Source organism: Penicillium robsamsonii (assembly GCF_028829455.1).
Source record: "Penicillium robsamsonii strain IBT 29466 chromosome Unknown utg000003l_segment0_segment0, whole genome shotgun sequence".
Lineage (NCBI taxonomy): Eukaryota > Fungi > Ascomycota > Eurotiomycetes > Eurotiales > Aspergillaceae > Penicillium > Penicillium robsamsonii.
The window spans coordinates 4,380,372-4,395,959 of NW_026643221.1; the positions used below are offsets into that span (position 1 = coordinate 4,380,372).

At 48.1% G+C, this 15,588-nt stretch overlaps 6 protein-coding genes across 6 annotated transcripts; 3 read left to right on the forward strand and 3 right to left on the reverse strand.

Annotated features, from left to right (window-relative positions):
• Positions 1-1,976: 1,976 nt before the first annotated feature.
• xgeA (putative endoglucanase) lies at positions 1,977-2,797 on the reverse strand (the record flags this gene model as incomplete). The annotated part of the gene is made up of 2 exons (XM_057230658.1): positions 1,977-2,373; positions 2,442-2,797. 2 exons carry the CDS (start codon positions 2,795-2,797, stop codon positions 1,977-1,979), a joined length of 753 nt encoding a protein of 250 aa, XP_057085748.1.
• Positions 2,798-5,652: 2,855 nt separating this feature from the next.
• Positions 5,653-6,440, forward strand: erg2 (C-8 sterol isomerase ERG2; the record flags this gene model as incomplete). The annotated part of the gene is made up of 2 exons (XM_057230659.1): positions 5,653-6,019; positions 6,103-6,440. 2 exons carry the CDS (start codon positions 5,653-5,655, stop codon positions 6,438-6,440), a joined length of 705 nt encoding a protein of 234 aa, XP_057085749.1.
• A 940-nt stretch (positions 6,441-7,380) lies between these two features.
• Positions 7,381-10,242, forward strand: N7447_006398 (VIT and vWA domain-containing protein; the record flags this gene model as incomplete). The annotated part of the gene is made up of 1 exon (XM_057230660.1): positions 7,381-10,242. The coding sequence occupies one exon, from the start codon at positions 7,381-7,383 to the stop codon at positions 10,240-10,242; it is 2,862 nt and encodes a 953-aa protein (XP_057085750.1).
• Positions 10,243-10,736: 494 nt separating this feature from the next.
• N7447_006399 (ankyrin repeat domain-containing protein) lies at positions 10,737-11,873 on the forward strand (the record flags this gene model as incomplete). Its single annotated transcript, XM_057230661.1, has 1 exon — positions 10,737-11,873. The coding sequence occupies one exon, from the start codon at positions 10,737-10,739 to the stop codon at positions 11,871-11,873; it is 1,137 nt and encodes a 378-aa protein (XP_057085751.1).
• Positions 11,874-12,998: 1,125 nt separating this feature from the next.
• On the reverse strand, positions 12,999-14,048 carry N7447_006400 (amidohydrolase family protein; the record flags this gene model as incomplete). Its single annotated transcript, XM_057230662.1, has 1 exon — positions 12,999-14,048. One exon carries the CDS (start codon positions 14,046-14,048, stop codon positions 12,999-13,001), a length of 1,050 nt encoding a protein of 349 aa, XP_057085752.1.
• Positions 14,049-14,316: 268 nt separating this feature from the next.
• N7447_006401 (ketopantoate reductase family protein) lies at positions 14,317-15,417 on the reverse strand (the record flags this gene model as incomplete). Its single annotated transcript, XM_057230663.1, has 2 exons — positions 14,317-15,143; positions 15,210-15,417. 2 exons carry the CDS (start codon positions 15,415-15,417, stop codon positions 14,317-14,319), a joined length of 1,035 nt encoding a protein of 344 aa, XP_057085753.1.
• Positions 15,418-15,588: the final 171 nt, after the last annotated feature.

Here is a 15,588-nt window from a genome sequence, read left to right on the forward strand (position 1 = left end):
GATGGGATAGTTCGGGTTGTCGTGTCAACGCCTATCGATAGCCCTAACTGAGGTTTTCCAAGAAACTGAGACCTGGCGCAACGGATATTTATTCGAGACACAATCCACAGTTGACTGCAAGTAAGCAATAGATTGGAAATAATGTTTCGGGGTAAAATTATTATAAGAAAGGCGAATGATCAAAAGAAAATGGGTATTATAAAAGAAAGGATGACGACGTTGAGCATGTGGATGAATCTCGTGAAGAATCTGGGCGGAATACCTCTCTAGTTATAGTATCTGGTATGCGCCAGAGGGGGAGGGCCTTTTTTTTTCCCTGCAAGGACGGGTCCAGTAAGAAGTGAGAAAGATAGGCCAAGTCCAGGGGGTAGAACAGACCGAACCTGCATAGTTGGATCTAAGATACTCCAACCTTCGCGCGCGGAGGTCTGAGACGAAGGAAAGTGAGCTGATTTGTCGAGTTGTGATGTGCACTTGATAGACTATTGTACCTGTGCGTTATTATCCCTAGATTCATCCAATAGAGGGTTTAGAGGGGTTTGGATTTCCTTTTCAACTCTACTTGTTTAACCTGTTTAACTTGACATTTACAGATAGTACATTATAAAGGGGAATTATCTTCAATCTAGGATCGTCTATTCCTTGAACTATGAAACTCACGCCTCACTACTCATTCCATTCCTACGCGTACCACTTTACTGCCTTTCCAAATCATTCCCATAAAACAGCCACCAACAGCCAACAGCCAACAATCCAACCCAACAATCCAAGTCAATCATCACCAAAAACAGACCTCAGCTGAAAAAAAAAAAAAGGTGGCGATTTCAGGTTGGCGCCGCGGACTCGCGTTAGTGCCCAATCACTCGAAACCTGTCAGTTTCCGATCTCATGCCCAATCCCTGTCAACTGGTCCCTTTTACAGCTTTTATCGTTTTTATTCTTTCTTTCCCATTGGATCCCAACCCCCCCTGTCATGCGACTTTGGCGTGTTCGAGCATACCCGATGACCTCCTGTAGAGCCTGTAGGGGAAATAATATGTAAATTATCCGAACCTTGGAATATCCCACCTCACATAAGGGAGGTCATATTACATTATTCCCCTTGGCCCCCCGTGTTCCCGTTGGATCTATCGATTTCCAACCCCAACCACCTTTTTTTTGTCCCAGATGCCATAATCGAAGATGCATGCAATGTTCCGTGCATAACATCCTAAAAAAAGACCAAACTGCATACGCCTCTATATAAGCGCCGGTCCCCCTCTGCTTCCCGCTTTCCCGCCCAGCGCTTACAGACCCAACATCGTGGAAGCGCTGCGACGTTGGGCGTTTCTAATTTTATGATCTTCCAGGTAAATTGGTTATTCTTAGATTTTCTGTACGCGCGCTACGGCCTTTTTTTTACTTCCCCGGACCCTCTGGGATTTGCATTGTGCGGGTCGGTCACCCGCTCTTCCGCCTGAGCCGAATCACTGGGTATGGAATGTTGGAAGCGTGAGACTGCGCCTCGTTTCACTATTCGGCGTCTCGCAGTTGGAGTGTTGGACGCGCCGTTGGGAGGGGTTGCTTTCGCGTATCCTCTTTGGCGTACATTCTTCGATTACGATGGTTCCAACTGTGCACCAGGCTGCATCGTTGTTGATGCACCGTTGAGATTCTTGGAGCTAGGGCGGTTTCAGGATTGTAGAGCTGTTTCAGTGTTGGTCGGCGGTTAGAGATGTTCGTTTGTATGGCTGACGCGTGGTCTTGCTGAAACACCCAGAATGCGACCGTACGGAGTAGGAGTACGTACATAGCAGGGAGACAATGCAAGTCTATGTCATGGCACTTATGGCACTATTAATGGAATTAAGTACGGATTATCGCTAGTTCCGTGCTTTGGAGAGGTTTGAATTCTAGATTCCATTTCTTAACGAATATGCCATCTCCCCATCAAAATCTCAATCATACAATTCCGCCGAACTCATCTAACTGGTTATTTAAACAACAGCAGCAGAGTAAGAAGAAACAGTCATATCAGCCTTGCCAGTGAAAGGCTCAGTACCAGCCTGAACAGCAATCAAGTACAGGCTGTCCTTCAGAGCCTGGTCCTTCTCAAGGTATTTGAAGAAGTCCAGCAAGTCACCAGAGTAGCTCGTAACGGCAGCCTTGGCGACGAAGCTGTACACGGTCATGGCACCGTTAGGGCCGACGTACACATCCCACTCAATACCACTGACAGTGACGGTGGCGATGGGCTTGCCGGTGGACGAGATGGCGCCCGCACCACCCATCGCCGCAAGCCAGACCATGATCTCGTACTCCTCGCTGCCGTCAGGAGTAGAGCTGAGGAACATGTCGTATGCAACATCGGCGACGACATCCGTGGAGGAGTAGCTGATCCATGGTTAGCGGAGTTCATTCTAAAATAATCAAGTGCACCATGTGCACCACTCAAAGCTTACCTCCATTCCCAGGCGGACTTGATGCTGCTAACAGCACTCAGAGTCTTGGGAGTGAACTGCAGCTTGGCATTGGCGTAGCTCTTGACCTGCCACGCGGTACCGGCCCACGACCACGAGGTGTGCCACGCGATCTTGTTGCCGTCGACCGAGTCCAGTCCGGTGCACTGTGTGCCGGATGGGTCGTCATCCTGGCCCCAAAGGTTGTTGTAGAGGATGTAGTCGTCGGTCGTGGCAGTTCCCCACTGGTCGCAGAAGTCTGCGCGGCGCACGAGGCCTCCCTTGGTTGGGACGGAGGCGGCGTTGCCCATGGTGGACAGCGCCAGGGAGAGGAGTGCGGGTGCGATGAAGGACTTCATGGTGGCTATTGAAACCGGTGTTCAGGAATGAGAGTGCTGGTATGGAAATGGGAGTTGTCGGTTTGTTTTATACATGCCATGTTCTCTCGGAAATCGTCGGTTTAGGAAATGACTTTGACAGAGTGGGTTCATGTTCCGTATAGAGCACGGAGTAGTCCTGTCTCACATTTCAGATTAGGACGTGCTACTGTTTATCCGTCAGCTCACGACTGGTAACTCCACAACCGGGTAAACGATGCTTGTAAGGTGCCACTGAGTCTACCGGGCAGCTGGGATTGGGGCTTGCCGCAGCCACCAAGTGCGCCTCATTGGGATCATTGAATTTTTTTTCCACGACTGAAAAGCTTGTTATGCAGGGCTTTATCCGTTTTCCTGCGGATTCGGGAAGATCTCCGGGCGTTGGCAGCAAATGTGAGACGATGGCGTTGTAGAGCGGGGCGAAGGAGTGCTGCTTCTAGAACGCGGTCAAATCGGAGATTGGTGAAGGTATCCGCTTTGTTCAAGATTCCCCTGAATAAACTGACAGCTTGGAGTATTTGCGAGGTTTCTCCGAGGGGAAAATGTCTTGCTTTTCTGTGTCTAGGATAGGGTTGTATGAATTTGCGCAATGTCAAAATTCGTTTTAGAGACTTGAGGGAGAATTGCGAAACAGCCACATCGTCACCTCCAGTTCTTCAGGCATATGTACCCCGCAAACGTAACCCTATACTCTCCAGAAAACAGATCCTAACTCCAGAAATTAGCCTCGAGCCGGAGATTGCGGAATACCGACCGTTCTTCAATGGGTGATGATCGACATTTTGACCTTGAAATTAACATGACAGTGCAGAACCATCATGTGACGGTAGATGGCTTTGATATCAATATGAATGCATCGCAATCGTCATCACCTCCTGGGCTACTCACTCGACTGCTATATTTAGCCTGTAGTTGGCTAGCTCTAAATCCATAACGATATATGTGAACCATGGCAGGTTGTTGCCGGCAAAAGTCAGAGCCCCGACGAGCATCATCCCATATTTAGTCGCTGGAACGGTTATGTTAAAGCAGGAGTTAAAGATCTCATACACCCACCAAACAAAGACGCCTACGCATAGCAATTACCATGACAGCAGAAGTCTTCGAAGGACAGAATGATCCAAGGACGAAAGGGGGGAATAAGAAGTGGGACAGGAACAAGCGATATTGAAGCAACAAATAATTCTGAAATTTAACCAGTGAAATATGAAGCATGAGAAAGAGAATCAGGAATGACAGACATGCAAGAGAGAAGAATCAACCAAACAGTAGTTAAATGAACATATAGTCAAGCCTTAGACAACCATGTCAGCAATGAGCAACATTGAAGAAAAGAACTGTCGGAAAGCCTTGGACAACAGAGAGCTATCTCTGTGGTAAGAACAAAAAATTGGCTTAAAGAGCACGGTGTTCAGCTCCTGACGGCGGAGAGCCCAAGAAAGTACAGTCTGTATCCACAGAGGTCGTAGTAGGCACTGCCCATGGGTTTGTGGCACCGACATGCTTCGTGCCATTAGACAGGACGGGTGGTCCCACTCTAGTTTCAGCCTAAGGCCGCAGCAAAGATCCAATCAGTGTCCTCAATAGATCATTGGACATGAGACTGAACTGTTGAGGAGAGAAAGGAGGAAAGAAAGCAGGAGGGGGCAGGTATCTATATTTTTGCTGGCTTAAGGCGACGAGGGAACTTAGGTAGGCGACAATGTTCCCGAATCGGAAGGCTCCTTGGACTGGGAAGGTGCACCTGGATACATGGGTACTTCGTACATATTCGCTGGGATGTACTAGGAAAGGATCTCTGATATTATGCAGATGATGTAGATAGCTGCCCTGGCAGCTACGATATCACTGCATATGAAAAGAATAGTCGAGAAGACATCACAAAAGACTTCTAAGAGAACCGCCTAAGTAACACAGCCGCATAAGCGGTTGACCTTTCTTGTCACATCGATACATCGATACATCGAATCTATAGCTCACAAATGGGCCCTGATGATGGGTTATCTTGCACTATAGTCTGATGCAGTTCGCACAAATCCCATTCAACGAACAGCTCTAGCATAGGAGCCTCTGGAAGCTGAGTGTCTACCACCCTCTCACTTCCAATTCGTGCAAACTGTTTGTTCGGTATTGATAAACACCTGAAAGATGCCGAAAGGATCTACGTCCTTGGCACCTTAGCCACATCGGCCGCACACGAAACTGTGCGAACATGACCTAGATAACCGCGGAGAAGTGAGACGAGACGATGTGCCAATGCGCCCCAATGGTCGGGACCCGCGAGTTGAGTGACGGTACCTGTTGAATCAATACCCTTGGACCTCGGGGAGTATGAAGACTAAAATTTGATATATATTGGCGTCGGGCTCCGCGGATTGCGGCTACGGATCACGGCAATCCGACCTGAGCCATCATTGGACCATTGAACGTTGGACAACGGAGTCCAGAGTACAGAGTAGGCAACTTCGTTGACGAAAGGAGAGATTGAGGACAATCGGCCAATAGAAGAGACGACAATTCGGATTGCGAGCATCCGGCATGGCCTGTTGATGAAAGTAAGCAATGCAAACACATGCAAACACATCTACACAGTGCAAAACCATTCAACTCGGTAGATTTCACCAGTACAGAAGTGTATGTATTGAACTATGAAATGAGACATATTTGAGCAAGGAATTTATATGTAGTAATGAATTGAACAAAAGCGAGGGTGGTTGACAAGATTCAATTGTTTTGCTTTTGGCCCCACCGAGTGGAACTGTGGGGTCCAAGGGGTAAAATTAAATTTAAAGGCTGGATTGCCTCTTCTCTTCCACAGGACCCTTCCCCAATTCAAGATGCCTTCCAAATCCTCCAAGTCCTCCAGCTCCGGCTGCCGCTGTCGATGCTTCTCCCTGAAGTCTCTCAGCCTCCTCGCCATCTTCCTGGCCCTGTTCTCCGCCGTCTACCGATTCCTCGATGCGCGTCTTGAGCAATTCTATATCTTCGACCCAGAGCACCTGCACGATGTCTCCCAGCGCGCCATCAGCGCCCACGGCGAAGACACTCGCTCCATCGTCGACTTCATTGTCGCCGAACTGGAGCAGAAGGTCGGCCCCAACTACCTGAACACTCAGGAGGAGTGGGTTTTCAACAACGCCGGCGGCGCCATGGGCGCCATGTACGTGATCCATGCCAGTATCACCGAGTACCTGATCATTTTCGGTGAGTTTTATGCCCACGACCAGGCCTATCCCTTTTTTTTTTTAAAAAAAATAAAATCTTCTAACCACATTTAATCTCCGCAGGTACCGCCATCGGAACTGAAGGTCACAGCGGCCGCCACACCGCCGACGACTACTTCAACATCCTCCAGGGTACCCAGCTCGCCTACGTCCCCGGCGAGTTCAAGCCCGAGGTCTACCCTGCCGGTAGCGTGCACCACCTGGTCCGCGGCCAGGTCAAGCAGTACAAGATGGATGCGTCTTGCTTTGCGCTTGAGTACGCCCGTGGCTGGATCCCTCCCATGCTCTTCTTCGGCTACGCCGATACCTTCTCCAGCACCCTGGACTTCCCGACGTTGTGGGCTACCTCGCGCATCACTGCCCGTGAGATGGTTGGCAACTTGATGCAAATGAAGCTGTAATTGAGCAGACTTTCTTGCTTTGTGTTGATATGGAGGCTTCGGTTGGATTGATGAGGTCTATGTGGAATGTATGATATGTGCATTTAGATTCGATTCTGAGTGTTGGGCACCTAGCGAGGTGCTATTTCGGCTGTAAAAGTTGCTGGATATGGTGGATACATACTTAATCGGTAGTACCGGGCATATATTTTAATGATATCATCAGTTGAGGTTGTCGAGCTGATTTTGTGACACTGATCCTTGGACTTTAGCTGTGGTTGTTTAGGACACAGTATGGCGTTAGCCCAATCTGCTGCTTTTGTCGTCAATTACCAACTGTAGAAAAAGACGCCAGGCCTTTGAATCATGAAACTTAATACTCCAACGTACGTCAATAGTTGTAGACTGCGGGAGATCTATGTAGTTCTAAATAGCTTATAGCCAAATGTATATGCTCATTGAAAAGCAGCCACTCCCTCGGGTTGGAAGCCTTTCTTGTCTGTTCATACCTGGTCGATTGATTAATCACTACTGATATCAGAATAGAGGTAGATTGGCTTTGAAGACATTTTTCACCTATAAAATGCAGAATTTGTAGTCAAGCCTTGATCTAGAGTTGCCCAAATGAACAAAGTGTAATCCAGTCATAGCCTCTACAACATAGACCTATCCACGTATGTAGACCCATGCACAATGAATGAAATGAGTCAATGAGAATTAAAATAACATCAAAGTCGATTTTTGACATGTCAAAATAAGCAATTACTGTACTGTAGACAGCAAATAACTGGTACAGGTCTATATAACCTTGCCCTTTGCCTCTTCCTTTCTTCATCTTTCATCTATCTACTCAAATCAGTACTCAATACATAGGATTCTCTCTCACATTACTGTCAACTATCATTGTTATTGCCTTTGTTTCACTTGATTTCTTCATCGCATTCACTTGAGATAGCCCACCATGGCTAGCTATTGTGGATGTCTTTGGCATGATCCCAATAGCCGGAAACCTCAGTATCTCCCGCAGGTCTCACTCAAGGCACATGTAACCATCTTGTCCTCTGCTGCCCGTACCACCTTGACACAGTCATTTGTCAACCCAACTGACAGGGTCATCGAAGAGATATTGTATCACTTTCCTCTTTATGATGGCGTCAGTGTTGTCGGGTTCGAATGCAAGGTTGGATCTCGTCTCCTGCACAGCAAGGTGAAGACCAAGTCACAAGCCAATACGGACTACCAAAATGCCGTGGCTCAGCACCAGTCTGCTGCTGTCATGGAGCATACCCCCATGAATGACGTTTTTGTCATTCGACTCGGCAACGTTCCAGCTCGCGGAAAAATCGACGTCGACATCACTTTCGTGGGAGAGTTGAAGCAAGACTCACAGACAGACGGCATTCGCTACACACTACCAAGTACCATCGCTCCTCGCTATGGAACTGAAACTTCTTACAGTACCACTCAGTTATCTTCATGTCTGCCAGTCAACCTGCAAGGAATGTCTATCACCGTAGATGTTCAGATGGAGAAGGGTTTGGTGCTCCGAGAGCTGGAATCCCCGAGCCACCGGGTCAAAGTCTCCCTTGGCCGTGTTTCTTCTACACCAGCAATATCCTCTACCTTTGAACCATCACAAGCATCTGCCTCCGTGGTTTCCCAGCAGCACGATACATCGGTGGTGCTGGGACAAGACTTTGTTCTTCTCATCAAAGCAGATGGGCTTGATACACCCTGCGCATTGGTTGAATCACACCCAACTATCCCTAACCAGCGAGCCCTGATGGCAAGCCTTGTGCCAAAATTCAGCCTCCAGCCGGCTAGTCCCGAAGTGGTCTTTGTCATTGACAGAAGTGGCAGTATGTGGGACAAGATCCCAACGTTGAAGTCTGCACTCAGGGTGTTCCTCAAGTCTTTGCCTGTCGGTATCTGCTTTAATATATGCTGTTTTGGAAGTGACTACTCCTTCATGTGGGCAACGAGCCAGGTGTACGATGCATGTAGCTTGAAGGACGCTTTGGGCTTTGTTGACACCATAGACGCGGGGATGGGTGGTACGGAGATGAGACGAGCAGTCGTCGCTACCGTGGAAAATCGACTTAATTTCAAAGATCTGGATGTCTTGATTCTTACAGATGGATTGATCTTCGACCAGGATCATTTGTTCGATTTCGTCGGCGGGAAGGCTGCTGACAATACTGCTCGGTTCTTCACCCTTGGTATCGGCGAAGAAGCATCTCACTCTTTGATTGAGGGAATTGCAAGAGCTGGAAATGGATTCTGCCAGACAGTTACGGCGTATGAAGAGCTTGATCGCAAGGTCGTCCGCATGCTCAAAGGCGCCCTGACCCCCCATGTCCACGACTACAAGCTCGAAGTTGAATATGACACCGAGACAGAGCATGAGTTCGAGTTTCTGAGCGACATTGAGGGCAACACCGACTCTGAAACCGAGGCCAGGGACAAGGAGGGAGATGGAGACGTTTCCATGGGAGAAACAACACGGAGTTTGTCGCATCCGATCTCATTGTACGATGAAAACTTCCAGGAACTCAACATGAACCTCGATGCCGCAAAGAGAGCCACTGGAAAACTTCCAACGCTCACCCCTCCAAGAACGATTCAAGCTCCCTACAACATCCCACCTTTGTACCCGTTCATCAAGACAAATGTCTACCTCCTTCTGGACCCCCACTCGCCTGAGAAAACCCCAAAGTCCCTAAAGTTCAGTGCAACTTCCAACAGCGGTCCACTACAGCTGAGAATTCCAATCTGCGACATCGGAACCGGCGAAACAATCCACCAACTTGCCTCGCGCAAGGCCATGATCGAGCTCGAAGAGGAACATAGCTGGCTCTCCCATGCCAAGGATGAGAACGGAAACAGATTCAAACAGTTCCACGCTGAGACAAAGAAGCGAATCGCAGAGCGTGAATGCCAGAACCTAGGGATCAAGCTCCAGGTCACTGGAAAGTACTGTTCGTTTGTCGCCTTGGAAGAGTGCAGCTCTCCGTCTTCGGAACAACAGCACGAACAACATACCACAAAGGAACATATTGTAGAGCAGGTTTCTTGCAGTCAAGCGTTTGTTGGATACTTGAGTACCCCAGCCCCTGCTCTTATGTCCTTTCATGCTCCAGCACTGTGCATTGGTGGTGTACGTGGCTTACGTGGTGGTTGGAGCGGCGGTCTCCATGGGTATCCACCGATGCAACAAGCTCTGGCAACATGCAGAGCTCCAATTCAACAGCCAATAGGATTTAGCTCGCAGAATTATGCGCTCTCGCAGCAAGGATATGCCCAGGACGGCTTTTTCAGCTCCACGGCAGGTCCTTCTGCACCCAGGCGCCTTGGAACCTTGAATGCTATGGTTGACGTAGCTGCATCACCTGCACCCCAAATGCGCGCCAACGCTACAGTTGCAATGTCCTCAATTCCTACCGTGCAAAAGACCACAGTGGAGAAAATGCATGAACTTATCCAACTGCAAACCTTTGAGGGCAGCTGGATGTGGTCGAATGAACTCTTCGAGATCCTGGAATGCGACGCGAGCGCAACAATCACGCAATTGGCTACGCTGTACGCGAGTTCCAATCAAACGATTGAACATGGGTTCCCACATGGCGAGGAGTCGACGGCTCTTGCAACCTTGCTTGCAATGGGATGGCTGCTGAAGAAGCACTTGGGTTCGAGGGGCATTTGGGAACTTGTGTATGCCAAAGCTTCCGAGTGGGTTAGAATCGAGTTAAACAGGATGCAGAATCAGGGTTCACCTGGTGCTATCATTGCATCAATCCGGGATGAGATCGTTCATATGGTCTAAGAGATGACCTCGGTGGAGGTGGATTCTGATTTTGGTTCTTACACATTTGCTTACAAGATTGCTTGTGCTAGGTATGGATGGATGATATTTGCTTGAAATTGGGAAACAAGAAAAAGCCAAAAATATTGGATCGCTTGCAATGGAAGAAAAACCCTCATATTGATGATTTCTGTTCCTTTTCCTACCTGGATATCTCACCTGGGGGCGGTCGAATTATAATCGGAGGCACTGCAAACTTCGGCTTTGGGAAGAATAGGCAGATATTTCCTGTATCGCTTATGAAGGACTAATTTAGCCGAAGGGGATTATGTTGTAGCCACCGTCCGGGCCTGGTGCCTAGCCAGCAGCCAATAGGAAGTGAAAAAAAGAGCCGTCTTATGGAAGCCGACTGTTCCTAGTTGGACTAGTGAATTCGTTACTTGTATAAGTAGGCTGCTTCATAGTATGCTCTATGAACGACCTCTAAAGATCTCTTCTATCCCCAGTTTTGAGACATGGCCAATTTTTCTCAATTGCCAAATGAAATTTTGCTTCTGGTCGCCAAATACCTCTACAGCCAGAAAGACATCAACGCCTTAGTACGAACCAACTGGAGGCTATATCATCTTTTGTATGCCTTTCTCTGCCATTTCAACATCCAGCACCACAAAAGCTCGGGACTACTGTCTGCAGCTGGAAGTGGAAATTTTACTATAGTGGAGCAGTTCCTGGATGTTGGAGCGAGTATCTCCTCTTTTGAGCTCAAGCCCGACAGAGGGTGGTCAGTCGAGTCTTTCCGAAGACAGGACAACCCACTTCTCAGAGCTGCTCAAAATGGGCACGTGGAGCTTTTGAAGACCATGCTCTCAGGAACCCACCCGGGCTGTGCGTGCGCACCAGAACAACTCCGCACCGTGCTACATTGGGCTATCAATACTGGGAATCAAGTCATCGTCGAGTTGATGATTGCAAACAAAGCCCCATTAGGTTCTTCATCGATCATCGGAGATACCACTACAGCTTTGAGCCAAGCGGTTCGTGTCGGGCGCGAGTCTATCATCGAATGTATTCTTCAGACTGGTTGGAAGTGGACACTTCTTTCCCCAGATCCATTCGCTCATGCTGTCTCTCTCAATGACACCTCTATACTACAGCTTCTTCTTAACTATGGCCTTCACCCGCAGTCAGATGAGTTTTTGGTTCAGGCTTGCCGTCAAGACAGCACTGCGGCTCTCCGGCTGTTGATTGATTCTGGGTTTGATATGATGATTTATGGTCCTATTGCACTTTTTAGTGCTATCATGCATGGAAACCAGACCATAGTCCAATTCTTGATTCAGGAGGGGGTAACCCCACACCTGATAAGCGCAGCCAACTTCCAGATCCCTCGCTCTACCATTTGGTATGCGGTTCGATCCAAGCAACTCCATATCCTAAAGCTTCTAGTGGCTGAGGGGGTCCGTCCGGAGTATGACGCACTTGCAGTTGCCAAGGAACAAAATTGCTTGGAAGCCATTGCTATTCTTGAGAAATTCTCATACGAGGATATCCCAGAGAAGGTGCCACTGAAACTCTGGATCGAATATTGGGAGGACAAGCGAAGTGAGGATCCTAATTTCCACCCGCTAATTATGTACCAGTCCCAAAAGTAGTATGGCGGTCCCAATCTAATCGAGCATAAAGATCCGATAATTGATATTGATATCAATATAGCTTGTTAGTAAATGAAACAGTGGATCTTTCAAATGCCGAATTTTCCTCCCTGGACTAGTGAATTCTGTACTGGATAAGTAGGAGACTACAACTGGGCAGGATTCATAATGTAGCATAACCACGCATATGAAACCTGGTGATTGATAAGAGTTTTGTACAGATTGTGGCTGAGGTAGCTAATGCGAATAACGTCAAGCGATTTCTCAAGCAACGTAACGTGAGATTATTACCTGTTCTGGTACTCGAACTTCTTACATATTTCCAAATGGAGCAAACAAGTTGTTCGGCAGATAACATTTGCTCAAGGCAGTAGCCAATGAAATGCTCACAAAAATTATTACAAAGGGAACTAGTTAGACGATTATATTAGTTAGCTATAGGTCTGAGCCTCAAAAAGGTATATCCAATATGGCTAAGTCGGAACTCGATTGCCTATTTCCTTTCTACATTCTATTGATACCTCTCTACTTCTAGCAATTATTTACAATTAAATGCGCAAACGTAGAATTCACAACATAGATCCATAACATTGCTAGCATGATACGAATAGTCCTGGCATTCAGAATAGCAGTGTAGCTATAGGTATTCTTTCCTGATCTTTCCCATATTAGCCGATTTTAGGAGGTCCAGATAACCCTTCTACATAAATGAAGCCGCCTGCAAATAATAGAGTTGGTTTGTTCGATGATGTTGAGATGACTATAACTTATAACTTGTCAGTACCAATGAGACAGTGGACCCTTCCAGGATTATTTTTGTGGTTAACAAGGATCGAAGAGCCAAGAACATCTTCCTATCCGCATTCCACCCAACTACCTTCAATTTACGCTCGAATATTGGCTTGACAGAGGGACTGTCTTTTGTCTTTTTTAATCCATAAATTGGAATAGGTGTCAGTAGACCAACACAATTGGAATCGCACAGCGGTTTATGCGCCATCCCATCGGTTTTACAATAATTTTTGGCTCTTCCCACGACGAGGCTTGATTTTATCCAAAAAAATAGTCATTCCCGTCCTTCCGGATGACTATATAGATTAACCACAGATTGCTTCTAATCCCAGACTATCCACGAGTTGCCCCAAGAAGATCCTGCGCATTGTCCAACAAGATTTGTTTCGTTTTTTCCAACCCAAGTAGACTTCGCAGCCCATCGTCCGCTCTCTTAGCCAGAGACTCAGCCAGCGCTGCAGGGGTATAGGGATAATCAGTCCCATACACCAATCTAGACGAATCAACCAGTCGTAAAAGACCATGAATCTGATCCGGAAATGGCACACCCGCAAGATCAAAATAGAAACGCGTCTGCAACAGCTGCTTGATCTTCTCCGCGCTGATCCCATCCCCCGAACCCGGAATCATAGATGAAAACGCCGCGATCCTCTCCATAATCGGAGGAAAAGCAGCACCACAATGACAAACCACAAAGTTAATTCCAGGACATCGCTCCACAGTCCCAGAAGTAATCAAACTCATCAACGCCCGTGTCGAATCGAACATAAATTCCATAATAGGCGCAGGAACACCAGGGAGCGGTATCACCTTTTCAACGGAGTCATCGTGTCGGATAAGACACGTAGTCGGATGAAAGAAGGCAATGGTCTTTCGCTCACTCAATTTGTCAAAAACGCGTGCAAGGCGCTGATCGCCCGGGTAGATCCCGTGGGAATTGGTCAGGATCTGAAATCCCACTGCGCCAAGCTGGTCTAGTGCATAGTCTATTTCTGCAAGGGAGCCTTCGACGTCTGGGAGGGGGAGGGAGGCGAAGAAGAGGAAGTGGGTTGGGTGATCGGCGCAGATTTTGGACATGTCGATGTTGGCGCGGCGGGTTACGGCTCTGCCTTCTACGTTGTCGCCCGGGGTTAGATGGGTTGCTGGAGATGACATGCTTAGCACTGATTTCTGGATTTTTAGCTGGGTCATTAGGTTGATGTGTGCTTCGGCGCTCCATTCCTGGATATTTTGTTTAGTACAGATGTGCTGATCAGGTTCAGAGGGACTCACTGGGATTGCGGGCATTCCATCTGGGTGGCCTTTGCCTGCAAATTCGCTTTGTAGGCAATACTCGCGATACGAGGGTGGCACGCAGTGGGCGTGCACATCGATTCTCTCCATTTTGAATCTTGCGGGTGTGTAGGATTTTCTGGGGGATTGCTGATATTAACGAGTTCATGTACAGAGATCGAAATTCTTAGTTCGTATTCTTCACCGGTTTTTTTTTTCTTGAAACAGGCACTCCTTGCTTACCGACTCAAGGTCAAACACAAGGATACATGTCGTGTTACCACTGGCTCTTTATTGCCAATGCTGTAGAACAATGAACCCAACAGGCTGGTTTGGCAAACTGTATAGCTGCAAACCGGATCGCAGTCTAGACAAATGACTATATCAGGTCAAATTTTGGCAATTCCTTCGGCTCAACAATCAATCCCCTTGCAGCCAACAGTCGCGCCTGAGTGAGCTTCAGGAACCGGTAGGTATTATCCAAAATCGGTGTGTTCACACCCTTCTCCCTCGCAACACGTAAAGCATTCCCCAGAATAACCTCCACCTCCATGGGATTCCCTTTATCCACGTCCACCAGCATACTGGGCCGGAAAGACAACTCCAGGGGGGTGATATCGACCACCTCATCCACAATTCCCGGGCCGAGATCATATCCATCCGCTTTCGCAATGGCGGCCATCTCCGTCATACCGGGTCTAATCAAACTATTCTCGCCGCCAAATCGTCGAATCGCAGCACTGTCAAGCTGAGTGATAGCGCACATGGGATTGAATATGCCATTCCAGAGCACCTTGCGCCAGCGATAGAAGACGATATCATCAACAACCTCGGCGTCGACGACTTTGCTCCCGTTATAGATTTTCGCGAACTCTTCGAGTTTGGTGCGCTCCAAGGTCGCGTCCACGGATGGGTTGTGGAATGCGCCGATGTGGAATCGGTCGTGGTCGTCGTGTACCACATGGCCGTTGTGTTCGTGTGCGCCAATGAAACTCGGCGCTGAGAGTACCACATTTGTGGGGAATGCGGCGATGAGTGGGGGTTCGATATACAGTCCGTTTTGGAATAGGACGATCGTTGTATAGTCTGGTGTTATGGCTGGAGCTATGATTTTCGGGATGTTGTTCACTTCGGGGATATTCTTCATTGTGACAATCACATAGTCGAATGGGGCGTTTGGATCGGCTAAGGGGACCGCATTGACGACTGTCTATGTGTTAGCTGTGAGCTCGGCTAGCTGCTTTTTGCTTGTGACCTTTGAGGGTTACATACTTGCGCTTGGTCTCCAGGACGATAATTTTCCATGGTCGATAGACTCGATTTCGAACCCATGCTGGACAACCTGCTCATAGTTGGATCGGAGAACAGAAGTGACAGATGCCTGTCCTGATCTTTCGAGGGCGACGCTGACCATCGTCCCCACACCACCGGATCCAATCACTAACACTCGGCGTTTTGCCATGCTGGTAGTATCCGACATGTTTGGACTTGTGACGACTGTGAGAGTATTAAAAACTCCAATCTACTGGATTTTAAACACATTCCACCCACCCCACCCGAGGCCGATGCAATGCGGGAGCAAGGCCGATGTCGCATCTGATTAATGTTAGCTCGGGATCTACTTCTTCCCTTATCTACATTCCGACTCTCA